The sequence below is a fragment of the Lonchura striata genome, chromosome 18, assembly GCF_050655825.1.
Source record: "Lonchura striata isolate lonStrDom1 chromosome 18, ASM5065582v1, whole genome shotgun sequence".
Taxonomy (NCBI): Eukaryota; Metazoa; Chordata; class Aves; order Passeriformes; family Estrildidae; genus Lonchura; species Lonchura striata.
In genome coordinates this window covers 7072071-7097593 of record NC_140720.1, presented here as the reverse complement: position 1 = coordinate 7097593, position 25523 = coordinate 7072071, and the positions used below count along the sequence as shown (strand labels likewise).

General features: G+C 39.0%; 1 protein-coding gene across 7 annotated transcripts in view; it reads right to left on the bottom strand.

Annotated features, from left to right (window-relative positions):
* Positions 1-25523, bottom strand: part of CA10 (carbonic anhydrase 10 (inactive)) — a 185712-nt gene that overhangs the window by 35438 nt on the left and 124751 nt on the right. For all 7 annotated transcript variants that reach the window (XM_085556756.1, XM_085556761.1, XM_085556759.1 and 4 more), the window contains one exon: positions 3360-3545. In XM_085556756.1, the coding sequence (XP_085412882.1) occupies positions 3360-3545 (186 nt within the window). The remainder of the gene's footprint in view (positions 1-3359; positions 3546-25523) is intronic.

The window sequence follows — 25523 nt, the reverse complement described above, 5'->3', positions numbered from 1 at the left end:
CCTTGGCAGTGATAAGGCTGTCACAATGCACAGCAGCAAAGTGATTTGAGGTCTCCTGAAGCATATTTTTCATTTTTATGCTTAGGAAAAAAAATTGACCATAAAAGTTTTTTATGACTTTGCCACATGGTAAAGTTTAAGGGTCCCATTTTTACCATGAACCTTTTGGAAGTTGTTACCATTTTATTTTAACAAGGCAGACAGGACCTTAGCTAAGGCACTCAGGCCAATTCTGCTGATTATATGGAAAATGGGCTTTTTTATTAAATGATAGAGACTCTGATGCATTAAAACCTGTTTTGCATAGAGGCATTAGGCAGCAGACACAAATGATTGGTGTCTTAGTTGGAGACTTTGCCTAAGCCAAGATTTTCTTTTAATCATTATAATACAGTAGGATGCTCCTGCAAAGAACAGGGAATTAAACCCACTTGAGTCTATATCACAGGGACAAGTAAATAGTCCATTTATTTATTTAAGCATAACAAAGCCTGCCCCTTTCCATGTTACCAGTGCCAAACATGTTGATAATCTGATCCACAGTTTAAAGCCCTTAAGTTTGAACTATTTAAACATCAGTTCAGTTATCTGGCAGGCTCCTTGGGAAGGGACCCGGCCACATGGAGGGGGCCAGCCTGTCCTGCTACGTGTACTCAGAATTAAAAAAAAAAAAAATTCCTGGGGTTTGTTAATTTTAAAATGTGAAGCTCACAGGGGTGTGTTTTACTCTTTAATTGGCTTATTAGCATGCCAGTTCTCAGAGCCAACCAGCAATTGGTTTTTGTCAGGCACGTAGAAAGCTCTTAACAGCTTATTACATCAATTCCCTGCCTGGGCTCATTCCCTCCTCACTAAAACTCAATTAAAGCAAAGCCAGAAGTGTTTCCCCAGTGACACAGAGGTTTCTGGAAAGCCCACAGAGGGTTTGTCCAACACAGCTGAAACCAGCAGTAACAGGGCCAGCCCTGGCAGCTCAGTCTGCAATCAGCAGCCACACAGTGCACTCCTGGCTCCTACAGCCTAAGCCAGCAAATATTCATTGCTATTCTTACCTGCACCAGCTAAATTAGACTAATGAACCTAGGCAGTTATTTTTCTTTATCCCATCTCCACTCACACCATTATCTAAGGCAGGAGTGAATAGTAATTAGCATCAAGCCTCGAAAGCACCCGTGAGATCACAGAGACACTCTCCTGGGAAGTCAGCTGGCTTCTTTACAGCATTGCCCCTCTCACTGCTGGGAGATGTAGATGTTACATCCCCCAGTGCTGAGAGCTTGTGGAAGAGCTCTCATTTTTGCAGGCAGCACTTGCATGGGTGGATGGACACTCAAAGAACTCCATCAGCTGCTGTCCTTCCCTGGAAATCTGCAGCCATTCAGCTGATTTGCATCTGGGCTTGTACTTTGGATTAGTGTGTTCTAGAAGTAACACTTAACTGTGTGGGTATATGCTCAAATTAGTAATTAATGCTTGACCTTTCTACCTGCCCAAAACAGATTTTGAAACCTTGAAGAACACACCTTCAAAGGACAGAATTCATCTGAGTATCTGAAAGGGAGTCCTTGAATCCCAACCCCTCTGCCTGCTGTTTGTCTGTGCTCTGTTGTCAAGGGAAATGCATCTCCACAGAGTGATTTGCCCTGTCCTGAGAGACACAGCTCTGGCTGTCAGGACTGATTAATCCTTCGAAGGTGCTGGGCTCTTTCTATTCACTGCAGGAGGATTCAGGCAACAAGATGAATCCTGCACACACTGCAGATCCAGCTGTGCCTGACTGACAGCAGCTTCCACTAAGCTCAGTTGTCTGCTTTTATTAAGAAATGTTGAGGTCTCTGTTAAAAAACACCAAATATTAATAGTACTTCAGAACTCCAACTTTCAAAACTAGAAGAGCCTAGCTAATAACAATAAGTATTGTCAAACAATGCTCTACATTTTCACATTGTTATAGTCTAGGATTGATGAATTAAAAACTTAAAAACTCTTTTTCAAGCATCTGAAATGGTGGTGCTACATCACAAGTGTCATGGTATGTTTCAACCAGATTTTTACTTTCATGTTCAGTTCACCTTTTTTTTGTTTGAATATTGTCTGAACAGCAAAGCAAAGACCTTGTTTAATACAGCATCCTTTACTTTTCAATGCTTAAAGGAGCAATACATGATGGATTCACTTATAGAATTGAACAAAGGCAACCAAAATCAGTTGCGTAAGACATTAGTAATTTCACAAAAAAGCTGCCACAGGCTATATGTAGCTTATAAAACAAAGCCAATGATTACTATCAATTATAAAATCATCATATGACAATGCTGCAATTAATTTCTTACTCTTAAATAACTGCTGTTGCTCAGTGCCAAAGAAAATACCACACATTAAGTGACTCACCACCAGTCTGTGATGCATAATACAGATGTTAATTTGATTACTCATCTCTGAGAAAATAAGTGCTTTATGATGAAAAAGCTGTTATTTTTTGGTATTCTGAAAGAATGGCAGCAGAGTGGCTTTAAAAATAATCCCTAAAGTAACACAGAATTATTGTGAAACATTATTTTGAGTTGTAGAGTTGGACACTGTGTCGTTCACAGCCTAAACTGGAGGAGGATGGGGTACTCCAAACTTCATGCATCTTTTTTTATGAGAAAATACTTGTATATAAGGAAAATGGATGGATTCCTTTTTTTTTTGTCCCAGAAAGTCTGCAAACTTTACTGTAAATCTTGAAAAAGGGCTCCATCTAAGCCACTAAAATATTTATCCAGCAAGAATAATGAGCCATTCTGGAATAGGTAACAGGATCAAGAAATTATGGTCTTTCTTGGGACAGGAAATACATGTTATAGACACGTATTTAACATAAAACATTACTATTCTGCCAGGGACTATGTGTGCAGTTCACTGTATTTCTTGAGCAGAATTCTGTGGAGTAATCTCCAGAATCAAGTATTGCCTTGTTTCTGCATGAATCAAAGGTAGGATGGTTCTCAATCTGAAGTGTTACGCACCAGTAAGAAGCAAAAGTAGCACTTCTGTGGGAATTTGAAGCATTACTTTGTAGTTAATCTCATACTTGCCTTCACAAGAGACATAAAGGCCCCATCCAAAGAGACCTGATTACTTTGTAAGTAGCACAGATGAGGATAGAGGGCGTCTCTATATACAATAAACACAGCAGTGTCATTTGTGGATATGAGTCACAAAATTTGCAGTGCTTGGTTAAAAAAGAAAAAAAAAACAACAACAAAACAACTCCCTGATTTTCAGAATGGCTACAGGAAAACAATTTTTACAGATTAGCTCGCAAATCCCCTCAGGCAGAAATAAGAGGTGGGCAATTCCTAGTGGTGACATACCTCTCCAGAAAAGGCCTGGCCATTGAGGAGGTGCTCTGATCCCTGGCTGTCCTCGCTGCCGAAGTGTAACCGGATTTCCTCCAGGCGGTGGCTGTAGGTCATGGGGCCCCCCGAGATGTTCACCAGGTGCTCCTTGTCTAACCGCAGGGACACGTGTCTCCCCGTGTTGTACATCGTCCCACTGACCTAAACAAAGCGGAGAAAATGAAAAAAAAAAGTGTTTTTTCAAAATAATCTGCAAACCTTACAAACTGATTGGCGATTTTGCTTTTCGCTCAAATACGGCGATGCGTCTTGTGGCTGTGAGATGGAACAACCAACCTCAGGTCACACTTCAATTTCTGTATGAACCTTACACTGTGTATTCAAATATTTTGCTAAAACCCTACATACGCATTTTAGCCTTGGGCTGACGTGGTAAATAGGACTGTTGCACTTCCAATTAAGTAGGTTTTTAGAGTACTTTTCTTGCCAGGTCTGAATAATGGCTTCATTTGAAAATTTCTGCACAGGAAATGGGAACATTTCAGCTGACATAAGTTATTAAACTACACTTGAACAAATCTGAAATTTAATTTCCCCCCTTCTTCTAATATTTATAACAAAGTTACCCAAAAATAAAGGTGGTGCAAGAAGCTGAGATGCAATTTTTCATTAATAGGGAACTCTATGCCTCCTAGAGCCACAGAAAAAAACTTTCACTGCCTTTCCATGAAAGTCTCTTTGTTTTATTATAAATATTTTATGTGAACAATTGTCAGGTCTTTTAGCCAGAGAAGTACAGAATTAATTCCAATTTGATTATATATGTCTAGTTCCTACTACACATCAAATAGCTCATTGAGATTAATCTTTATTTTTTAAAAGGCTGAATGTTGTGCTTCATTTGCAAACTGATTTACAGCTGCTGTAAGGAAAAAGAAAATGATTGCAGAAATTTTTCATACGGAATATAATTCTGTCATGATTTCCACTGTCTTAGAAAAAGTTTCTAGATCAAGAAGTTTTTTAATTTAAGCCATTAGAAAGTCAAATATACCAGTTTGAATTAGAGTTTTTATTTATTTAAAAATATTCTGCATGGATACAAATGTACACTTGAATAACATTCATTTAATTTAAGAAGCAGAAGTGTAGCAACAATATGCTTTGTTGCACTTCAATGTAAAATTAAAGATATGACTATTATGTATTATATCCTATACTACATCAGTGTTATGGTAATTAACATTGCTGCAGTGTCATTTTATCTATAATACTAATTACTGAGTTTAAATGACTTATTTTCTTTCACAGTACGTTGTAAAAAGTTACATGGAACAGATTGTGCACTTGAATGAAATGGAGGAGATCAAACATTTTGATTGTTGTGGTTCTTTACACTTTGATACAGATGTTCTTTTTTTTTGGTGTTTATTCCAATTTAAAATAAACAGTAATAATTTTTTTATTAAAAGTCATAAAGACAGATATTCCTGTTTGCTGCAAATAAACCACAATGATTTTGCTCCTTACTTTTTCTACTTGCATGCATAATAATTAAATACCAAGTTTAGCTTAATAAGTCAAAGAAGGTTAGTTTATTGAACTCAGTTTCAGTACACTGCATATAAATGACACAAAATTGCTAATCATAAATAACAAATGTAGTTTAAAAACAAACAGGGGAAAACAGATAAAGGCTCTTATTCACATTTGGAAGCTCATGCTTCACTGAACCCTCAGTTAAATTCAGCTATGCAAAAATATTCAGAATCCATTTTCTTACTTAAATTGGCATAAATATCAAATGAGGCTACCTTTATTTTCTCTCTCCAAGTAAAAGTGACCCAAATAATCTCCAGTGTGAATCGAATCACTCTCCACAGAGCAGGGAGGGGAAATGATAAGAGGCAAATTCATGAACAAGAGTAACATTTGTCTTTCTTATTTCCCACTTCATAAAACTGCATGGTACTGACTTTTTGGAACCAGAATCTTCCTGTCTAGCTGCAGATCAGGAATATCAGTAAATAAGTGAAGCATCTGAGGTACCTCATTTCTGAAGGTGAACCCTAGAAGTGAGACTGAAATTCTCCTGCACGGGCACAGACTGGGCACTAGGTAGAACAATGCCCAAGATCTTCAATATGAAAAACACAAGGCTTTGCCCTTTTTTGTGCCTTCTTAGGTTTAAAGAAAGCACTGGTTTTATTGTCGTGTGTGCCCAAAGAAAGAGGAGCTGCAGAGACCACCAAAATGCACTTGCAGGACATGCCCATTTATGAAGTAGGGTCTTATATTTTCCATGTACTGAGATCACAACTGAATGAAAAGGCTGAAATATTGAGGAACTTTTTTTTTGTGAGGAGATACTGTGACTTGCCCAGGCTCTGTAGTTGACTGTGCTTGATTATGGGAAGGACCATCATATATGAATTTCTTTCTTGCAGTTCAGGATATTGTCTGGTTTATTACACATCCCCAAAATTCCAACTTTACAGGTGTACATTTCAAGTATAACCATTTACAGTTAGGACACAGAAACACTTGAATGTGTTCACTCTCTGTTTGCGAGCTCAATACCCACAAATGCTTTTTGCAGAGCAAATAAGATATTTTCTTTTCCCTATGTGCAGTTTTAACTGCTACTGCAGGAAAATGAGGTTCTGATCTTGTTCACTACTGATAAGAGAAGGATTCTCCATATTTATAGTACTGAGCCTTTAAAGTGACAGTGATTCATTTCAGAACAGCAAACTAAGTTGGTTTTGGGGAAAGCAAACTTGCATGTGGCCTTACAAAAGGTTGCAGGTGTAGAAGTTAACATGGAAATATTTTCTACATTTTGTACATTACAAATTAAAGGGTATGGATAATGGGCACCTTATGGGAAAGATGTTGCCTTTTCCTGTCACAGTGAACAGTCTCTGTTATTCCAAAAAGCACAGTATTTCATTTTTATAGGTGTAAAAGGCTCATAAAAAAAGACCTGTTAAGATCTATATAACTTTTTCCTTAATTAGTCAGATGGATCTCAGGTGCTTCAGCATGGTGGCCTTTGTGCTGCTTCTTGCTCTGCTTTGTTCTCTGCATTTTTGGCTTGAAAATGAAACAAAGATGAAGACTCAGCAAACAAACTTGGGGAAGAAATAAGCACTAAATCTTGACCTCCTCTTTTTAAAAAAGATCAATATTCACATTTATCTTATGTACTAGAAAAGAGACTGCAGTAGAGAAAACATACCGAATCATCCATAAAGCTGGTCTGAGGAAACAGAAAAGTCCAAAATCATGTAATTTAATGATCAGGCCACAATCTCAGTTGACCTAATTTTCCTCACAGATTTAGAAACATTTCCAAACAGGTAGTATTATCTGTGGCAAAATCCCCAGTAGAAGAGAGCACTCTCATGTGCTTCAATCTTAATTATGGAACACTTCAACCTTGGTAGGCTTTAATTAATTTATTAACATGTTCCTGATGTAGTTATTTTCTGTTTAATCTCATTACTTTAAATTCTTGCTTCACAGAGCTTTGTGCACATAATTCTCCAGCAGTATTTTTCTTTATCTTGATGCAAGACATCCACACGGGCATAGGCTGCTGATATATTCCATACGTCATTTCTCAATAAGATCTGTATATCTTGTGGTAGCTCTTTATAACTTGGCCCTGTGACCACAAAAAAAGTCCCAATTCTGCTCTTTAAAAGGTGGAACATAAGCAAAGTCAGTAAAAATGCACACCCAAGAAACACAATCTCTCTGCTGCACATTTATCTCAAAATGCTACAGACTTTATGGCCATTAGGAAAAACCCCACAATAATAAAAAAACCCCAGCAAAATCCCTAAACCAAACCAAAATCCACATAAAAACCAATCCAGAAACATTCTTTCCTCCCCACTTCCCCCCAAAAATGATGATTTTTAACCCAGCCTCTGTGGAAGCATTTTTGTTTTGTCCCAGCTAACTCTGCTTTTTGTTCCCTTCATCTTTTCTTTCACAAATAGTACCGAACAAAACACTTTTCATAACTTCCTTTGTGGCCTACATCTTTACATTATAGCCTCAGTTAAAAGAGCCTTCAAAACCCCAAGTAGGAGAAAAGAAAACCTGTTTCAGGTGAAGCCATGCTAGAAATGTGAGCAGGGAATTTCCAGAGGAAAGGGGATGGATGCTTTGCCTTTCAATTCTTTTCTACATCTGCAGTTCATTGTCACCTTCAAGGGGTGGCACAGACCCTCTGCTTCCTGGGGCCTTTACAAATAGTGAAATACTACCTTTTGGATTTATTTAAGTTAAAAGTGGGCTGAAGATTAGTTCCAAGAACATTTTTAAACTTGTATCAGTACCTGCCATTGGAGCAGCAATGAATGTAAGGGAGCAGGAAAATCAATTGTGTGTGGCTGCCTGCTCTGGTGTCCTTGGATCTTATCTGCAATATTAGATGTTCCTTTCTTTAGGATAAAAATAGATACAGCCTTCCAAAGAAGGCTTAGTGCCATCACCAAGGTTTGAATTGTGTTTTGAAGGAGTTATAGTGCTCTGGTTTTATGTGCTGCAATAACCACTTTTTGATCATCTGCTGCCTGGTTTTTCCATCCTTTCCTCTTGGAGTGCCATGTTGCAGCAGAATAGGAAAGCAGCCTTGCAGACTCTGGGAGAGGTGGGAATTGTGGACTTTCCTCCTCTCTGAGCAGCACCTGAACCACTTTGCCATTACCTTTGGCTTCTGCTCCTCAGCAATAGCAGCAGTGCCATGAGGATCCCAAGGAACGTGGCACCAGATTTCTGCTCAGCTCCTCTCCCTGAGCAGCTCCATGGAGGGACAGATGCTCCATGAAACATTAAACCATTAACACCAATATTAAATTGGTCATAGCATCCCCTGTCTATGCATCTTAAGGTGAAAAAATGCAAAATTAAGTATACAATCGTTTTTTTGTTTCACCGGGACACGTCAACATCTTTGCCAGGTTGCTTCATTTTATGACAGTTAAAAAGAATTGTTCCATGGAAAATTTCACTCTCTGACTAATGTTATCTGAACTTGCGTTTCTATGTGCAATAATAAACTGCATAATTCTTCTGAGTCCCTCAAGTAAATTCCTTTCATTCAATGGGGTTATTTTGGTGGTTGTTCACAGTATCTTGACCATGTCCTGTGATATAAGGTTTTGTCCTCCCTGATTTAAATTGACTGGACTGTAGAAAGTACCCTCATCTCCCTTGTGCAAAGCAGAGGCTGCTTTTGCTTCAGGGCTTGAAAGCAAAGTTTACACAGACTTCATGTCTGTGATCTGAAATCTGACTTTAGGGGCAGTGTGGAAGCACTGCACCAAACCAGGATTTCAAAGGTAACCTGCCAGAGCAACCTGCTTTTCTCTCTGCAGCAGAATTATATTTATTTCACAGCAGTGGCTACTACATGAGAACATTCGTTCTCTTAATATTGTGCTTATGGTTAATTTTAGTCATTTTATGGTGTTGATTCCTCGTGCTGCTGCTAGAGGGGGCCCAAGCTGGAAAATAAAATGGTTTTATAGAGTTGTTATTTAACAGTTCTTTAAAGAAGTGTTTTGAAGTCTTCTCTTAAGAAGAGAAAAGCATGAGATTGCCATGTTCAGATAGGAGACAGCTGTTCTATAGATTTTCCAAACTTTTGAGATCTTGATCCTGGTCCTGAGGAATTTTCTGTGTGTGTAGAGATACATGTACTAAAGAGTTTTCAAAACTGTATTTAAGCAATTATTTTCTACAGGATATGCAGTTTTATTTAGGTGCTTTCAATCAGTATTGGTACATTTGAAGAGTTACTTTATCCTACTACCTTCCCCCTGCCTTTATGCTTAATCACTGTATGCAACATTATGTACAGAAATTGTGGAAATGCTTTATTTTTGAAAGTAATTTTAGGGGAAATTCCCTGTTTCTTGCAAGCTTTCCTTGCTGCCAGCAGAGAGAAGTGTCCACCCATTCCACACAGCCTTTACCTGCATCCCACAGGGACAGCCACATCCAGGAAGAAAAGGAAAACTCATCTGGTTTATATGGCATAGCTGGAGTCTGTGGCTTTAATTCAGGAGTGGTGGATTCAACTGTGGGACAGAACTGTGGGATCTGGAAGGGTTTGGGGGATTCAGGCTCTGTAGGTTTCTTGGTCATCAGATAAAATACCCAGAGTGGCTTTTCTGACAAGAATTCAATGGACCTTATGTTGTGTTTATGAAAAAAAAAAAAAGTGGAGAGAAGGGAAATAAAGATAAGAAAACACCACTTACTGGGAGGGAGCTGCAATCTAATTGCTGGGCTTTGAAGAACAACAGGCACCATCATCAATATTTGATTAAAAAAGGCCCGTGTGAAAAATGTAAAATGTAAGAGAGAAGTGTAAAGATTAACATAATCTTTTCATCTTCTCAGTCGAACACTTTTAAAAAGGAAATGATGCTAATAAGCCTAATTAACCCATTTACCGGCCTAATGTAAGGTGTCATCTGCTGGTATATGGCATGACACACTTTTTTTCTGCTTTTAAGGCACTATTTTCAGTAGGAACCTTTCCCATTCACTCCTCTGCAGTTTTGCTGGTTTACTTCCCATAAGAGACTGGTCCGTAAAAAATGCGGAGTTAACCTCATAAATTAAATATTTAGGTTTAGTGGCTAATGAGCACAATATGTCAAATTTCAGTGATCAAAATAATGTGCTTCAATAATGTATACTCCATTCTGTAACAAAATATAATTTTAATAGAGGACCCGCAGGGTCATGGTTAGTCTTGAGATAATTATATGCCACAGGATGTGAAGGAATGAATTTGCTCCAAGGACACTGGTAACACCCCACAGAGCACATGTGCCACATGCTGCCTTTTAGGGATAATAAAGTGCTTCATTGTGATGCCTTGTGAAGGCTGACCTAGAATAGAGACTAGACAAAGCTAAAGAATAAAGTAGGTATTTATTAGGAGGCTGTGGGAATCCAGGGCATCCCTCAGGTCTGGGACCCTGGCAGGGGTCAGGAACCCCCCTGGACAGAGCCCCCAGAGACACTGTCTGTGATCTCTGGCCATGGAAAAGAGTTTCCAGTCTTACAGGATGAATTAACAGCTCTGAGTGTTTGGTATAAGGAATAATTAAGTGTGGCACAGGTGCAAAAGTAAAATTTTAGGATTCTAGATGAGGGGTCCCAAGGGGACAAGATGGAGGAAATTGGGTGTGCCTTGTCCTTTTTCTCCTTCTCCATGCCCTCCATGTCTCACTGTGGTGTTGGCATTTTTCTGTTGGTTCAGTCTGGGGACACACTGTCCAACGTAGGTGACAGATCCTGGCACGTTATTGTAAATGCAGCCCAGGGAGTTTCTGGTATTGAATGTTTGTCACATCCCACTGAGGGCAGAGCCCCACACGCTGCCCTGCAGGACAGAGCTGGGCAGGGCAGCAGAACATGTGAGAGAAAAACAGAATAAACAACCTGGAAACCAGCACAGACCAATTCTGGCTTCTGCTTTGGCAGCGGGACTGACAGACAGAGACTTTCTACAATCTCAGAATCATCAATACCTCAGATTCCGACAGGAGGCCTCAATAGATCCACCCTGGGCAGCGCAAGAACCCAGCCAGGGCTGTACTCCAGGTGAACCCAAAATGGTCACAAAAATGGACAGCTGGTCTCGAGGTCTCACACTTTTACAAGTTTTGATCCATTAGCATATTGTAGCTAATTGTCCCATTCCAGCTCCAGCCCAGGCAGTCCCATCCTCCTTGTTTTTCTCTCTCCAGCCCACGTTGTTTGTGCTCTTGGGCTGAGATTTGGATCATTTGTCCTTGGTCCCCAGCTAGAGAAGGAATTGTTTTGTCTCCCTGCTCTGTGCAGAGAGCTCACTGTCCCCTTGTATGGAGCCCAGACCCACACACTAAAGCAGCACAGAGTCTGAAAAATATAAAAGCTAAAACCTGAGGCATCAGTTGTGTTTCCACTACTCCATTAATACAATGATTTCTGATTGTTAGTAACTACAAAGCCTATAGCAATTGCAGTCAAATTTATGGTGTCTTGCACTAATAATTGCTGGGCATGCTGACACCAGCTTTGCAGTGATATTGTGCTCTCCTTAAAACAAAGCATCCCATTGTGAGTAAAAAAGATATTTTGGGGCATTCTAAGCCAGACTTTCGCTGACTGCAGAACTCAGCTGGTCACAATCCAGTGTGTCCCCTGCCACTTTTTTACCACTGAGAGCAACCCTCATCCTTTGCTGTGACAGTCACAAGCATCACATGAAGGAGGGAAAAATTGCATTTGCATGCTCCTCTTACTTTATTAACCTTAGTTTATAAATAGGCTAATTCAAAAAGTAATTAAAGGAATAACTGGGTTTTGGAGAACGCCTTACCCTAATGTAGTCATGCAGTCTATAAAGAGATTTTAGTTTGGTTTTGTTTGAAGAATCTGCATTAAAAGTTTATTAAGGATAATTTTTGTCTCTGCTAAAGGGATGCCAAAAGAGCTGCCTTTTCAAAATCTGAAGGCTTACATAAATATTAAAAGGTTGTAAATGGCAGAGAAGCCAACAAATTTGTGAGAAATACAGATCAATGAAAAATTGCTGTTTCCTTTTTTATGTGGATTCAAAATGTAAAATTGAGTATGTTAAAAAACAGAGGCCCGAGTTCATTTTTAGTGAGTTACACGGAGATGCACTGACCATTTCAGCTGCCTGATTTCAGAGCTCTTCTTTCAGAGAGGTCTTGTCTTGAAAAGCTAGAGGTTTTCCAAAGGACTCCAGATCAGACAAAAATTTATAGGATGTATATCGAAATTAATGTGTTTTCATTTCCTTATGTTTACCATCTAGCAAGACAGAATTAGACATTTGATGCTTAAATCTCATTTGATCGACTGTATATTAATAAATACATTCCAATTTTCTAAGATCTTGATTTTGCTTCCACATTTTCTTCAGTACTTTCATCCCTAACACATCCTTTCCTGCTGAGAGGATGAGATATAGCCAGTTGATTAATTGAAATTCTCTTTTAAACTGTTCATGCATCTTCTACTTTACTGCTTGTGCATAGTATTAGCAAAAAGGCTGTGCTAAATTAATTAGAGAAGTCTCTTTCAGGTTACATAATTAACACTGTAGTGTTGTGTAGGTTATTCATGTACTCACTGCTTTATTTACCTGCATCTATATATCTTTATATCTATGTATCTCTATATATGCATCTACAGAAGTGAAGTATTTTATTTTTTACTAGCTTTATTAATAGAAAGGAGGAGAAGAATGTCCTCTCACACAGGCCAAGATTAATAAGAAACCTTTCTTGTTGTTGTGCATGCAGAGCAGCAGATCTGAGTGCCTGAGAATCACAGAGCTTCCTGCCCAGGGTAAAGGATGTGCCCTCAAAGCTCATCTGTTTTACACCACAGTCAAAACACACCATTATTAAAGTTAATGATTCAATTTTACAAGAGCTAGAAAACACCACTTGTTGTAGTTATTTATTTCTCTAGTTCCTTTGCTACCAGGATGTTCGAATTTCTAGGCCTATTAAGTTTTCATAAACTCTCTAAAATAATGAAAGGACTGCTGCTGTATTTTGTGATCCTGTGCCTCCTCCAGCCATGACACTCCATGAACTGATCCTAAGGAAAACTGCAGTGTCTGAGCTGTGGTGTAGCCAAGGAATCATGGTGATGCTTTAATGAAATTATGAGTGGAAATGTAGAGTTTATAAACTCAGCTTTTTAGCCATGAAAAGGGCAATAGTTTTATTAGCTTTTTTTAGAAACTTTTTCAGAATAGTGTTATTCACAATTTTCACTGTTTCTCAAATCAGTGCCAACAAAAAAAAAAATCCATAATTATTGCAGTATAATTTCCTGAGCCCTGTATCTCTGGAGGTAAACTAGCATTTAGATAACTTGAAATATGACCTCAAAAAAATTCCTTATGTGTCAAGGTAAATCCTTTGTGGCATGCAAAAGTTGTGAGTTATTCTGCCTAGTAGCATATTTCACAGGGATTCTTTTTTTTTTTTTTTTTTTTTTTTGTGGAGCAGAAGAGAGCTATTTTGTCCTGGCCTGCTTTTTCTGTTTCTTTAAAGAAGGTGAATAAATTAGCCTTTCCAGCTCAAATTATTACTGTTCCAGTTTAACAGAGAATTGTTTTACTGTTCTCATTTTGTCTGCCTCCAAAGCATCAGTATACTTTTTATGTTGAAAAAACAGCAGAACTGCAGAAAAGGTAGAAATAAAAGAAAAACAAACAACCAATTCCTGTCCTGAACCTATCTTTGCTTTTCTTGACACTTCCCTCTCTTCCAAAACTCTTCACCTTTTCCCCTGACAATGCACAATGCAAGGTGGATAGAAGAATAGGAAATTTGGGTTACAACATAAATTTGAGCTCCAGGTTCACTTAGGAGCACTCCTCTGCTTAACTTGGTCAAGAAATTTTGTGTTAATTCTTTCCTCTTTTGTTTTTATTTTTGGTTGGCTTGGGTTTTTTTGTTTGGTTGCTTTTTTCCCCATTTTCTGCCTTGTTTATGGATTCCATGGCTACAGGGGAAGAGCCAGTCCTTTGTTCCACGTACCAATCTCCTATAAAGCTCCATGTATGCAGCAGTTGCATAAATCAGTATTTTTACAAGTACCCAAAACCAAGACTCTGGACACCAAGAAGAACCTTTGCCCTCTTAGATCATTCCCACATATGCCTTATTCCACGTAGAGTGAAGACACTTTTCCATTAGCTCAAATCCTAAAGAAATTGTGAAAAACTATTCTGGAAAAAGCTATTATAAAACAAATTTTACTAGTGTGACAATTTGCCACCAATTCCCCTCTGTTTTCTTGGTTGCTTTGCTTACAAAGTAGAGAGTTATCTGGCTCTGCAAAAGTATCCCTAATAAAAAGAGGGAAGGAGTTATGGGATAAAGTTAGCTAGGAATCATCATATTAAAATGCTTTTCCAATCAAGATACCATTTAGACTAGAGAGAGGATCAGCTTTGCACAAAGAAAAGTTAATTTTAAGAAGTATTTTATCACCTAAATTCTAAGAGTTTCAGGAATGTTTCATCTGTTTGAACATGTTGACAAGTTCATCTCATCTTCCCAGGAAGACTCAACAGTCCATACTCAGCTATGGATTACAGTCCTATTTATCAGCAACTGCTTTTCCTCCTGTTTTTTTTTTTTTTTTTTTTTTTACCTTTTTTCCTTCTTTGCGGCCATCTGGGGCTGAATGCTCTCAATGACTGTTACGAGGATCTTCCCCAGCTCTGGGTGTTTGCACAAGCATTTCTGTGCTCATTTCTCTGTCCTATTTGGGCTTAATTAAAGCTGAGGAGTTGCGAGGTGCTGAACATCTCACTGACAGTGCAAAGACAGCCTTCCTCTCTTTATCCCTAATGAAGATGAGGTTTAGAGTTCCTTCTCATACTCAGGTTTGCTGTTCTTGCCTGCACAAGAGGAAAATACTTTAAATGTGCTTATGTTCATACTAATTAGTTAGGCTGTACTGGAGCTTTCAGAAATTAACTCTTGCAGATCAGAATAAATATTGCTTACAAGAGTCCAGTGGAACTTTCAGCACACTTGGTATTTTTAATTGTTTTAAATGCACAGATTCTGCTGCCCCTGAGCTGCTGGAATCTGTGAGCAGTACCAGGTTTTGGTATGTAATTGGTGACTAATATAGACTAAAGTAAAGATAGGAAATGCTCCCAGCCTTTAGAGAAAAATTCCACTCCCTGATGTAATTTAAAGATTTGTACGTCTAATATGGCTTATGTCTTATTACTTTCATACCAACTATTACTAAAGCCTAGATAATGCCTAATAAACAAATCTTTTGATCATCTTTAAAATGACAAATCTATCGATGAATTTAATTTTCTCCAACAAGATATTGCTATATCGATTTTAGCACTGTTTCTAATAAACAGAGAGTGTCCAGAATTGCTTGCTATGGCAGTCTTGAAAGTAGGGCATCAAAAGACTTGGCAAAGGGCTGGATTTATAAGGGAAGTTTTTGCTGGAGCTCTAATCCATTATCCCTCCATTGTTGACATTCACTGGGCCAAAATGCCCAATACTTCAAAATAACATTTTGGCTCACAGAGAAAAGGTGGTGGGAACCTCAGGGCTGGGCCAACATTAGAATGTTGAAAAAGCTGCCTCTAATTGCAGAAATATTTTTCATCACTGTTGGAATTTACATTTCTCTGAGAATATGAAATGTCTACACATGTTCAGGAATGTCAGGGTGTGTTCAATCAGTCTGCCTTACACTGGCTGTGGGTTTCTGTGGGCAGAAGGTTCATGTGATGATGGTACAACTGTTAAAAACCAAACAAATAAAATGGAAACAACAGAAAATTCTTGTAACACCTCAGAATATAACAAAATTCATGTAGGGGCAAACATCCTAAAATGTGCCAATTAGAATATCAAAAAGACTTTTTCATTCCAAAGTTTCGCCTCAAGACTGAGTGTAGCTTGTGTATTAAAACTGTGGGTTTGTATATATATGAATCCACTCAGAGACTCAAAGCATCTATATAATTACCCAAGTACATACGTAGCTATTGGCATGTCAAGTTAGAGATACATATTCAGGGTATAATTCCAGCTCTTTTAAAAAAAGTTTGGGGTTTTTGTTTATTTGTTTATTGATTTCTTGGTTTTTGTTTGTTTAGTTTGGTTTTGTTGGTTTTGGTTTTGTTTTGGTTTTAGTTTTGGGTGCTTTTTTCCCTGTTATTTTTCTGGTTTTTTTCCTGTTTTCCATACCAGCTTATGCTTTCACAGCATGAAAAACCTCAGCTTGAAATGTGAATTTTTAGAGCCTAGAGCATAACAGAAGCACCGAGGGATTACTGAATATTATGTGATACACACAGGCTGATAATTGACAACTTAGTAATAGGTATTGAGTAAAAACCTGAATAGAAATATCATGGCCAAATCACCTTTAGGAGATTTCAGATTGGTTTAAATACTGTTGCTTGTAGTCTTTTTCATTTATATATTGAAAAAAAAGGTTGTCACTCTTAAATCCCTGCCTTTCATTGTACATCCTGATTCACAAAAGCAAAGCAAAGTCAAAACAATAACCATGAAGATAAAATATCTCCACTCGAGGTGAGTGTTCCTCCAAGTCTGGCCCACCAGCCTGAAATGAGGCAAAAAGTGACAGATGCCAGTGATTTAATTCCCCCTGACCCACAACTGTTTCCAGCAGCTGCCAGAGGATGAAGCCCTGTGCTAAAAGCACATGGAGACCAAGAGTGCTCCACACATGCTCCAAGGCAGAGAAATCCTGATCTAGGCTAACTTTTTTCCTATCCAGGCACCTTAGCTGACATAAAATCCTTCTCTGAAGTGCTAAGTAAACAGAATTCTGTAAGTCATAACATTCTAGGTTTCTAATAATCCTCACAAACTCATAAATACCTCCCTTGGGCTATTAGAAAAATGCGGATCCTAATGTTTTTATCTTTAATTGTGCAAAGGGATTTTTCCTCCATCTTTCAGTGAATTGGTTAGTTTAATCTCTTTTTTAACTGTTCTATATATAGGGGATAGTCATAATTTTTGTGTAATATCTGTCCCTGTGTTACTCAGGAAGTTAAACACATGTTGGGAAATCTCAAGTGTCTCCTGCTCTTCTGGGTAAACTCATTGTCTCTCTTCTTGGTGTTTGCAGAAGTGTGGAAACCCAGGACAAGGGAAATATTTCTCTGCCTGTCCTGAGGGGTTCTGACTCCCAGGGAAGCACTGACTTTGATCCTCATTCATGGAGAAAGCCTCCAAAGCCTCAAGATAAACTAGAGACTACAAAAGTGTGAAACAGATTATAGAGAGTAGTATAGTATGTCACTTGGTAAGAAATACAGGTTTTAGGATTTTTAGTATGTTGTAGATGGGAACAAGATGGAGGGTATAGGGTGCTGGCTTGTGTTCCTTTTTCTTCCTCCTTCTTCCTTCTTCTTCTTGGGTTTGGGTGGTATCTGGTAATTGGGTAGAAAAATCTGCATTGCAGTCTTTAGGGGTCAGTTATCGGGTTAGAAGGGAAAATAATCTGTGCCACTTCTTAACTGGGCAACTTAGTTTTTGATTAGGCTTAAAATGCCTTGTAACATAAGATTGTTGGCTGTTTTTGTGCTGTTTTCCTGCATGCAAAGTCTGGTGCAGACATAATGTGGAAGTTTTGATAACAAAACAAGAAGCTGAAGACTGAAAAAGTCCTGTGCATCTCCTTTTCCTGACACAGAACTGCTCCAGGAGGGTTTTCCCCTGTCAGGGGAGTCCCCAGGGAGAGACCCAACGTGGGGCCAACAAAACCATAGAGAAGAATTGAATATTTTCTGTGAGCTGAAACTCACCTAAATCCTGACAGAAGTGTGCAGCACAGGGATGTGTGTGTTCTACCCAACAGGAAATGCTCAGTGAACATCCAACCTTTCACTTCCACAGTACTGGGCTACCCACTATCCCAGCTACTTGATCACATTTTTCTCCCCATCAAGGTAGTGGGACAGATCATAAATTCTTATCTAAATATGGATCTGGTAGTACTGCAAGAGAATCTGAGGCAGGAACGATTTAAAACACATTGTCAGCACTGACCTACCTTCATTGCTGAATTTGAAGGGATGAACATTCAGTTCTTTACTGTGGTTGTGGGAACTCTCCTATTGGAAGTGTCAGAAGCAAGACCAGTGATAGTTGTCCAGATAGATGTTAAATTTGACTAACTCCTTATTAAAAAGAAACTCTATCTCAATGGAAGATTCCTGCTTAACCATAGGGAAGTTTAGAAGCTTCTCTAGACAGCATGGGAAAAAAGACAATTATGGTCCTTCTTTAGGATCCTTAAAAGATTTTGCTTCAGAATTTGATAGGGACAGAATTCTCTAACATATGTTTCAAATGTCCCAAGCTGGGAGACTTCTGATTCTGCTTCAGGGTAAGGGTGGAGGGGGGTGCTTGTGGCTGCCTTTCTTACATCTCTATTTGTTAGGGTCATAGAAAAGGCCTCTCCACTTGTTTTATGTATTCATAAAATAAATCAGAAGACATTTTATCACTTTCTAGCAAGGAAAAAAAAAAAAGCCCCACCTCTTGATTATACAATATGTACTCAAAATATCAGCAGAATAATTTATTCTTATTCCTTGAAACAAGATATTCACTTGGTACCCTCCTGCCCCCTATCCCAGCACTGCTATTTGTAAGTCTAATTCTGGAATAAATGCACAAATAGAACAGCCCCAGCTGTGGCAAAGAGATTTAACAAACCCTCGTGAAACACAGAACAGAGCATGGATTAAAATCCTGCATAACTTCATGTACTTTTAATGAATGTTTTAGCTGAATATATCAGCCCACAGAGAATAATCCTGGGCATTCCAGCACGAGGCTGCAGTAAGAGCTAACCTACTGACATGCTGCTTCCAGCAATCCAGAGATCTAAAACTTAATCTACATCATCGAGAAAGCATGTGTGCAGAAAATGTGTAATGCCAGATCTTACTATAAAAAAGAAGATTAAGGCTGAAAAAGGATTAGAAATTAATTAAGGAGCTTCTTCATGTTTCCTGATATCCTTCTGATCTGTGACCAGCCTATCTTCAGGGTCTCTGCTACTGATGCAGTTGTTAGTGATAGTTCAAACCACAAACACTACAAAGGATTACTATTAAGCTTTAGGAAGAGCTGCAGCTCGGTGGTTTGGGTTTATTTTCCAGTTCCACACTTGCAGATCTGTTGCAGGGATCAGGGGGAGAGCTGCAGGCTAGAAGCTCAACTCTCCAGACTCACACTAGAGGAGCAGCAGCTCTTTGGTGGTGGCAGAGGTGAGATGAGGTCTCACTGCAGGGGGCTGGTGCAGCCACTTCCAGAGGAGCAGCAGAGCCCTGACACAGGGTCTTGGTTTGAAAAGCAAAACCAGTGAGAGGTTCTAAGTCAGAAATACAATTTATTAGGAAAAAGGGAACAAAGAACTAAATATGTACAACAGCACAAAAGAAGAACCACTGACAGAGTCAGAGATACAGCCTGACACTCGCTGGCGGTAGCAGATATGGTTCTGTCCCAGCAGTGCTCCTGTAGACTGATGGAGTTTCCCTCTGGAGGTGCAGTGCAGAGAAGGTCTTAGCTGTTCCTCTGGAAGAGGGGATCTCCTTGCTGTCTGCACAACCCTGCTGATATCCTTGATGGCATCGTTTGGCTCCTCCCTCTGGGCGGAGCATCTCACAAGAGAACGCTGTGATCTTCTCAGCCATGTGGCTGAAAGAACAGCTCCTCCTGGAGGGACTCATCTCTGAGTCATGAGATAAGGAAAGAAAGGGATTGCAGCTCGAGGTGGTAATGGAATACACCCCAATATCATAACCTAGGACACACAGCCCCAGCCAGGGAAAGGGACAACAAAACAATGGGGAGATCCCAGTTCCCCTCTGATGCATCTTCTCTGTTCTCCAAGGTTAAGCAAAATAATCCTGGGCTCACTTTTCTCAGGGGGGATGGCTGTGGGCTGTTTTTGCAGATGATGGTATAGACACACCATACAGCTTCAAAAACAAGTTAGACACTGACAAGAAAAGTTATATCTTAGGAATTTTAATTCAAACTTTGCAGTGGGCTCACTGAAAGTTTTAAACTGCATGTACTCTACTTATAGGTTAAGAGTATCAGGGAAGAATTTATTAATTCTGATTGATATTAATCAGAATTAATTCTGATTTATATTAACTAATTCTAGTAATATTAATCAATTTTTAATGACAGTATTTACTATGCAGTTGGTTTCTTACTTATGACATGGCATACTTCCATTTTCTGGAACCTGATTATACTCTCAAGATTCAACCTTCACCCCAGTTGGACAACATAATTATTTTTTTGTTTGGAATTCCCAGCTTAATTTCTACAATATGGAATTAATGTGATTGTAAGTGATACTCTATAAACAGGGCCCTCAAGTTTATTTCAGTGTAAATCAAATGTATTTTAGCACCTTTGTGAATAAACAGCTATAAGCACGTTCTGAAGTAGAGAGGGTATCATGTGCACTGACAGCATTTTTGAAAGCAACTGACAAAAAAGAGCAGTAAACAATTTTTAGAAAAAGATTAGACAGTTTGGTTTCAAATGAAAACTCTAGAAGTGAGCAGGGAGGAGCTAGTTTTTCAAACAAAACGATTTTTCCTGATTGTATGTATTCCAGCACAAGCAAAAATTACCCCTGAAGCCCTCCTAAACTCATGATATTGGTAAATCAGACAAAAAAGAAGCTCTGAATATTAAACAGTTCCTTCAAAAAATGCTAATGGTATCTGAAGATTACTGTTATTACTATAAGATGCAACATGATTCAACATGAATTTAGAAAAAAATCAAAAATAAATTTTGACTTTGTAAAAAATGTTATTACAGGAATAATTCCACAGAGCTATCATGCTCAGGCCTGTGGAATTTACTGCATTCTCTTTTTCAGCATAAATTCACAGGTGGAGCCTCTCCTTTCTTGCAAGCATCTCAGGGGTTGTTTAAGTCTTCATTTTCAGCTGCAGGTTCCCACATTTCCATAGTGCAGAGTTGAATTTTTTTTCTATTTTAACTCTTGTGGTGCAGTGTTTTGGGGGAATGAAGGAGGATGCTTTTTTGCATCAACATTGACTCATCCCTCAGGTGCCAAAGGCCTCTGTCCCCTTTTCCCTGTGCTTGGCTTCCTGCCACCAGGATGTGCAGGACATCTCCAGCTCAGCCTTGGTGCTGAAACCTTTGTGTTTCCATGAGGTGTTGGTACCAAACCAGCTCTGCTTCCACCTAAACACATCTCAGGGAAAACAAAACAAGATCAACAGTGATTCTGTCCCCACTGCCTGATGTTCCCAGCCAGAAAACCTGGAGCTGCTGCTGGCAGAGACAGCCCTGGAGCCACAAACAACGTGATGCCACTGGCAGGTAACTGGCTAAATCTGTTTAGATGGAGAGTTAAATCTAGAAAGTTGTTTTAAAATTGTCTTTGCTGAAACCTGTGCAGCTGTGGGTTCACACTGTCTCTGACATGCAAGGGAGCTGCTTCCAAACTGCTGTCAAAGGATGTTATCTATGCCAAGAGCCCCAGTGTCTGAGGTCTCTGCAATCCCTGCAATATGGTGTATTGATAATTAGGGAATTACCTCTTCATTGTTCTAAAGCAAAATCCTATTTACAGCAAAATCTGTCACTTCTAAAGAGAAAAACTTTTGCTTACTGCTAAAGAATATAGTAGGAAGTATCATTTCAGGGGGTATTTAACAATACCTGCAAAATACAGAATTCAAATCTGTGCCATATTTAAATTCATATGATTTAAAAAAATTATTATGAGAAATGCAGCTAGCACCTGTTCCTCTCTTCCAACATCAAATTAGTGACTATTTTGTGGCATGTATGTGCAAATATTTATTTATCATTAGCTTTATGAGTCTCTTTCTCTTTTTCAACACTACAGCTATTCAGCTCATCTAAGTATTCTAGCAATTATGTAAAGATGCCATTTGGGAACCCTGAATTGTAAATTTTCTCCATATGTGGTACATCCAACCTCCTCTCATATACATATAGATGACTACATCAAAGTATGTTACATTTCATGCAGTAAACCAGTTTCTAAGCATTACCATATAAACCTCAGGTGAAATGTAACACAGCCTAAACAGACCTCATTAAAATGTATATATCAAATACATTCTGTCAAGTGGAATGGACTCAAGGAAGCCTCTTGCCATTTGTTTATAAGGAGCCTGGTGCTCTTTTCATTGATACCAATGGGAAATTGACTGATTCTCTTCTCGTGGTGGCTTTACTGCAGTAACTTCACTTCAGCAGAGCTACTACTTCTGATTTACACTGTTGTGAGAGGAGAATCAAACCTGGAGGTTACAGCTGAGGATTTGTACCAAATAAAACATTCAGAATGCATAGAGAAAGGCCCCCTGTGGAGATCAGTGCTCATTCTTTTGTGTAGATCACTTGGTTTCCTTCTTTAAATACCCAGTCAATAGCAGAGCACATATAAATCAGGCTTATGAGGCATTAATCAGATTTAGGGAAAATTTTCTATTTGCCCTAAACAACATGGCTGAAAAATGAGGGTGTATTTACTAGTACAAGTCAAGTAGCCACTCACTCCTTGTTAGCACAGGCACACAGGAATGATGAATTTAGGCAAATGCTAAAAAACTATGGAGATCACATAGCAATTTAGTACACAAGCATAAAGTTTGAGTTGGAATAAAGTATTTAATGATGTCTAAATATTTTTTGTTCTTTATGATTCAAAATTCCTTGGTAATTTTTTTTTTAATTGAAACTTCTTCTGGCAGTACAGGAGATTTGGGGATTATTGGCAAATACAAACAAAACAAGCTTGAATACATAGATGGCCTGGTATCAGCCTTGGCAATGCAGTCATGGTAAAAAACTATTTCCTTTGGTAGAGTTCATGCAGCCAAACCATAGCATTAGACCTAAAAACCAAAGTCTTCACCTTAGTGAACCTCCCTCCCTGTACAAGAGAAGGCAGGGTGCAAATTAAACCTCCTCCACCAGCTCCTTCCTATCTCCCACAACAGGAGACAGGACTAGCAGCATAATTTGAAAAGCAGCAAAATTTAGTTACTGTAATGCAGTGCTTGGATTTATTTCTGAAGTTCCAGGTTCCTGAGACTCTGTTATCAGAGCTGCCACATTCCAGCAACACATAAAAACTGGACCAAGGGGAAAAAAGGAGAGCTATGGCAAACACTGCCTCCATATTAAGGAATGATTTGTTTTTCAAACATGCAAACAATTTATAATAAATTGAATCCAAAGCAGTTGCACTAGTGTTCGAAGTAGATATTTAATCAATTCTGCAGTATATCTTCTGCACTACATTATTAAACAGAGAGCTAGAAGCCTCATATCATCAAACATACTGATAGAAATGACCCATAAGAAACTATGACAACTTTTTTTTATGTGTGTTGATAGACCAGATGGGTAAATGGGTGTGGCAGCTAAAACCAGCTAACAGCCGGCCTGAAGGCCTCACACACACAAGTAGCCCTGACCTTGACTTGATCAGCCTGTACCCATGAGGAAAGGAGGTAAAACACCTTTAAGGAAGATTTTCCACTGAAAAGTGGAAGGACTGAAAAGCAGGGAATGGATGCTGGCCAACCTTTGGCAAACATGCACACAGGCAGCTATTGGCCAGTGGTAACAAGTTACCAGACAACTGGGATTGAACACACGATTTTTGAAAACTATGCAAAAGTGAGCTGTGAACAATAAATATTGCTGTTGCTGCATGAACCTTGAAGTGTCGTGTCCATCTCAGCTGTGACAAATGGGCACTCATGTTGCAGTGTGTTTCTTGTTAATGGCATGTTCTGTTATTGCCCAGGTTAATGGTTTGGTCCAAACGATACCCTCCCATCCCTATTGTTAATTTATCCTGATACTTGTCCCTTACTCCAGTGAGTTCCCTGTCAATCCTACCTTGTGCCAACCCCCTGCTTGGAAATCCCCTGAAGTTCATCCCCTAAAATTCCACCTCCCATTAGTCCAGGTGACCCAATCCCTGCCCTTCTATTTCCCTTATTGGATGATGCTTTTGTGAACCCTGCCTTTTACTCCTCCCCACGATATCCCTGATTAGTTGATGATTTGTGCCCTCCCTTTGAACCTCCCCCATATTTAAGTTACTGCACCCGTGCTCTTTTTGCCCCTAGATTCCCCAGAGTAAAAAATCATCTTTTATCCTATGCAAAGGTCTCCCCCTCATCCCTGCCTCCTCAGAGTGCAGACTGGCAGCCAAAAAGGCTGTAGAGGAATTGCTCTAGCTGCACATTGGGTCATCGTGTTGCCAGGGTGTGACCCACTCTTGGCACCAGCCATAGTGGCAGAGCCAGTCACACTCACAACCATTTGGATCTTGTACAAGGCAGCTCAGAAATTTCAATTCCCACTGAAATTTCCCACTGAAATAGTCAGCGGAACATCAAAAGTCCTAAAGTTTCTAAAAACTAGGTCTCCAGTCTAGGGTAGAAGAGATCTTCCATGATACAATAATAAATATATTAATAATGCACAAAGTAGTGCCAACAGCAGTTATTGTAGGAAGGAAAATGTTGAAAGCCATCTAAATTTCTTACACATTACAGTGCCCAAATGCACTTCTTTACCTTCTTTTGATAGGAAGTATTTCTAATGTCTGCAATTTAGTTCTTACTATTTTTGCTGCTTCCCATTACACAGGTAGAAGAAAATTAGTGGTTATCATTAAATTGCAAAAGTTATAATTTAAAGGAAATGTCAGTCAGTATTAAAGTAGTTTAAAAACTGAACAGATGTTGATAGGTAAATTATTATATGAAAACAGTCTATCTGTGGAGAAAAGACAGTTTCATCCTCCCTGATGTCACCAGACACTCACTCCCTTTCACTTGTGACTTTTCTCCTATTTAATTTCTGACCTTTCCTTGTCAAGTGCTCATTGAAGGTGAAGTTTGCATTTATCCACCCACTGGGTTCCCATCTGCTTCTGAATCATCTGAGACCCAGACACCCTCCTGGTCACCAACCTGATAGACATGGGCAGGTTTTGTGTGCACTTTGCTTTTCATTGCAACCACTGGCAGCCTGGAACTCTTCAAGAAGTCAGGAAAAGTGAGAAGATTTGAGATGTCCCACTCAAGATGTTCCATGGGACAGAGTTCAGATGCTGGGATGTTCTTTGTTCAACCAAAGCAGGTTCAAGGTCATGTTTATGTCCCCTTCAGCACAGGGATGCCATATGTGCTCTGATCAGTCTCAAGACACCCTGGCTGTGTTTGCAGCAGTGTTTTGAATGCTGGAACTTAACCTGAGAACAGCAAAATCTGCTGGGGTTTCAAAAAGAGTGATGGTTTTCAAGCCACCTACTACTACTCTGAAAATCTGACTAAAAAAGCAAAGTACATCCATAATATCTGTTATTATCTGTTAAGGTATGATTGATAATAAACATCAGTCATTCAAAGGACTCATTTACACATTAATAAGGAAAATGAGAGACATATAAGCAGCTATCATTGGTTCTTTTCATTTTTTGGCCACTCCAAATTATTCCAAGAAACACACTGAAATA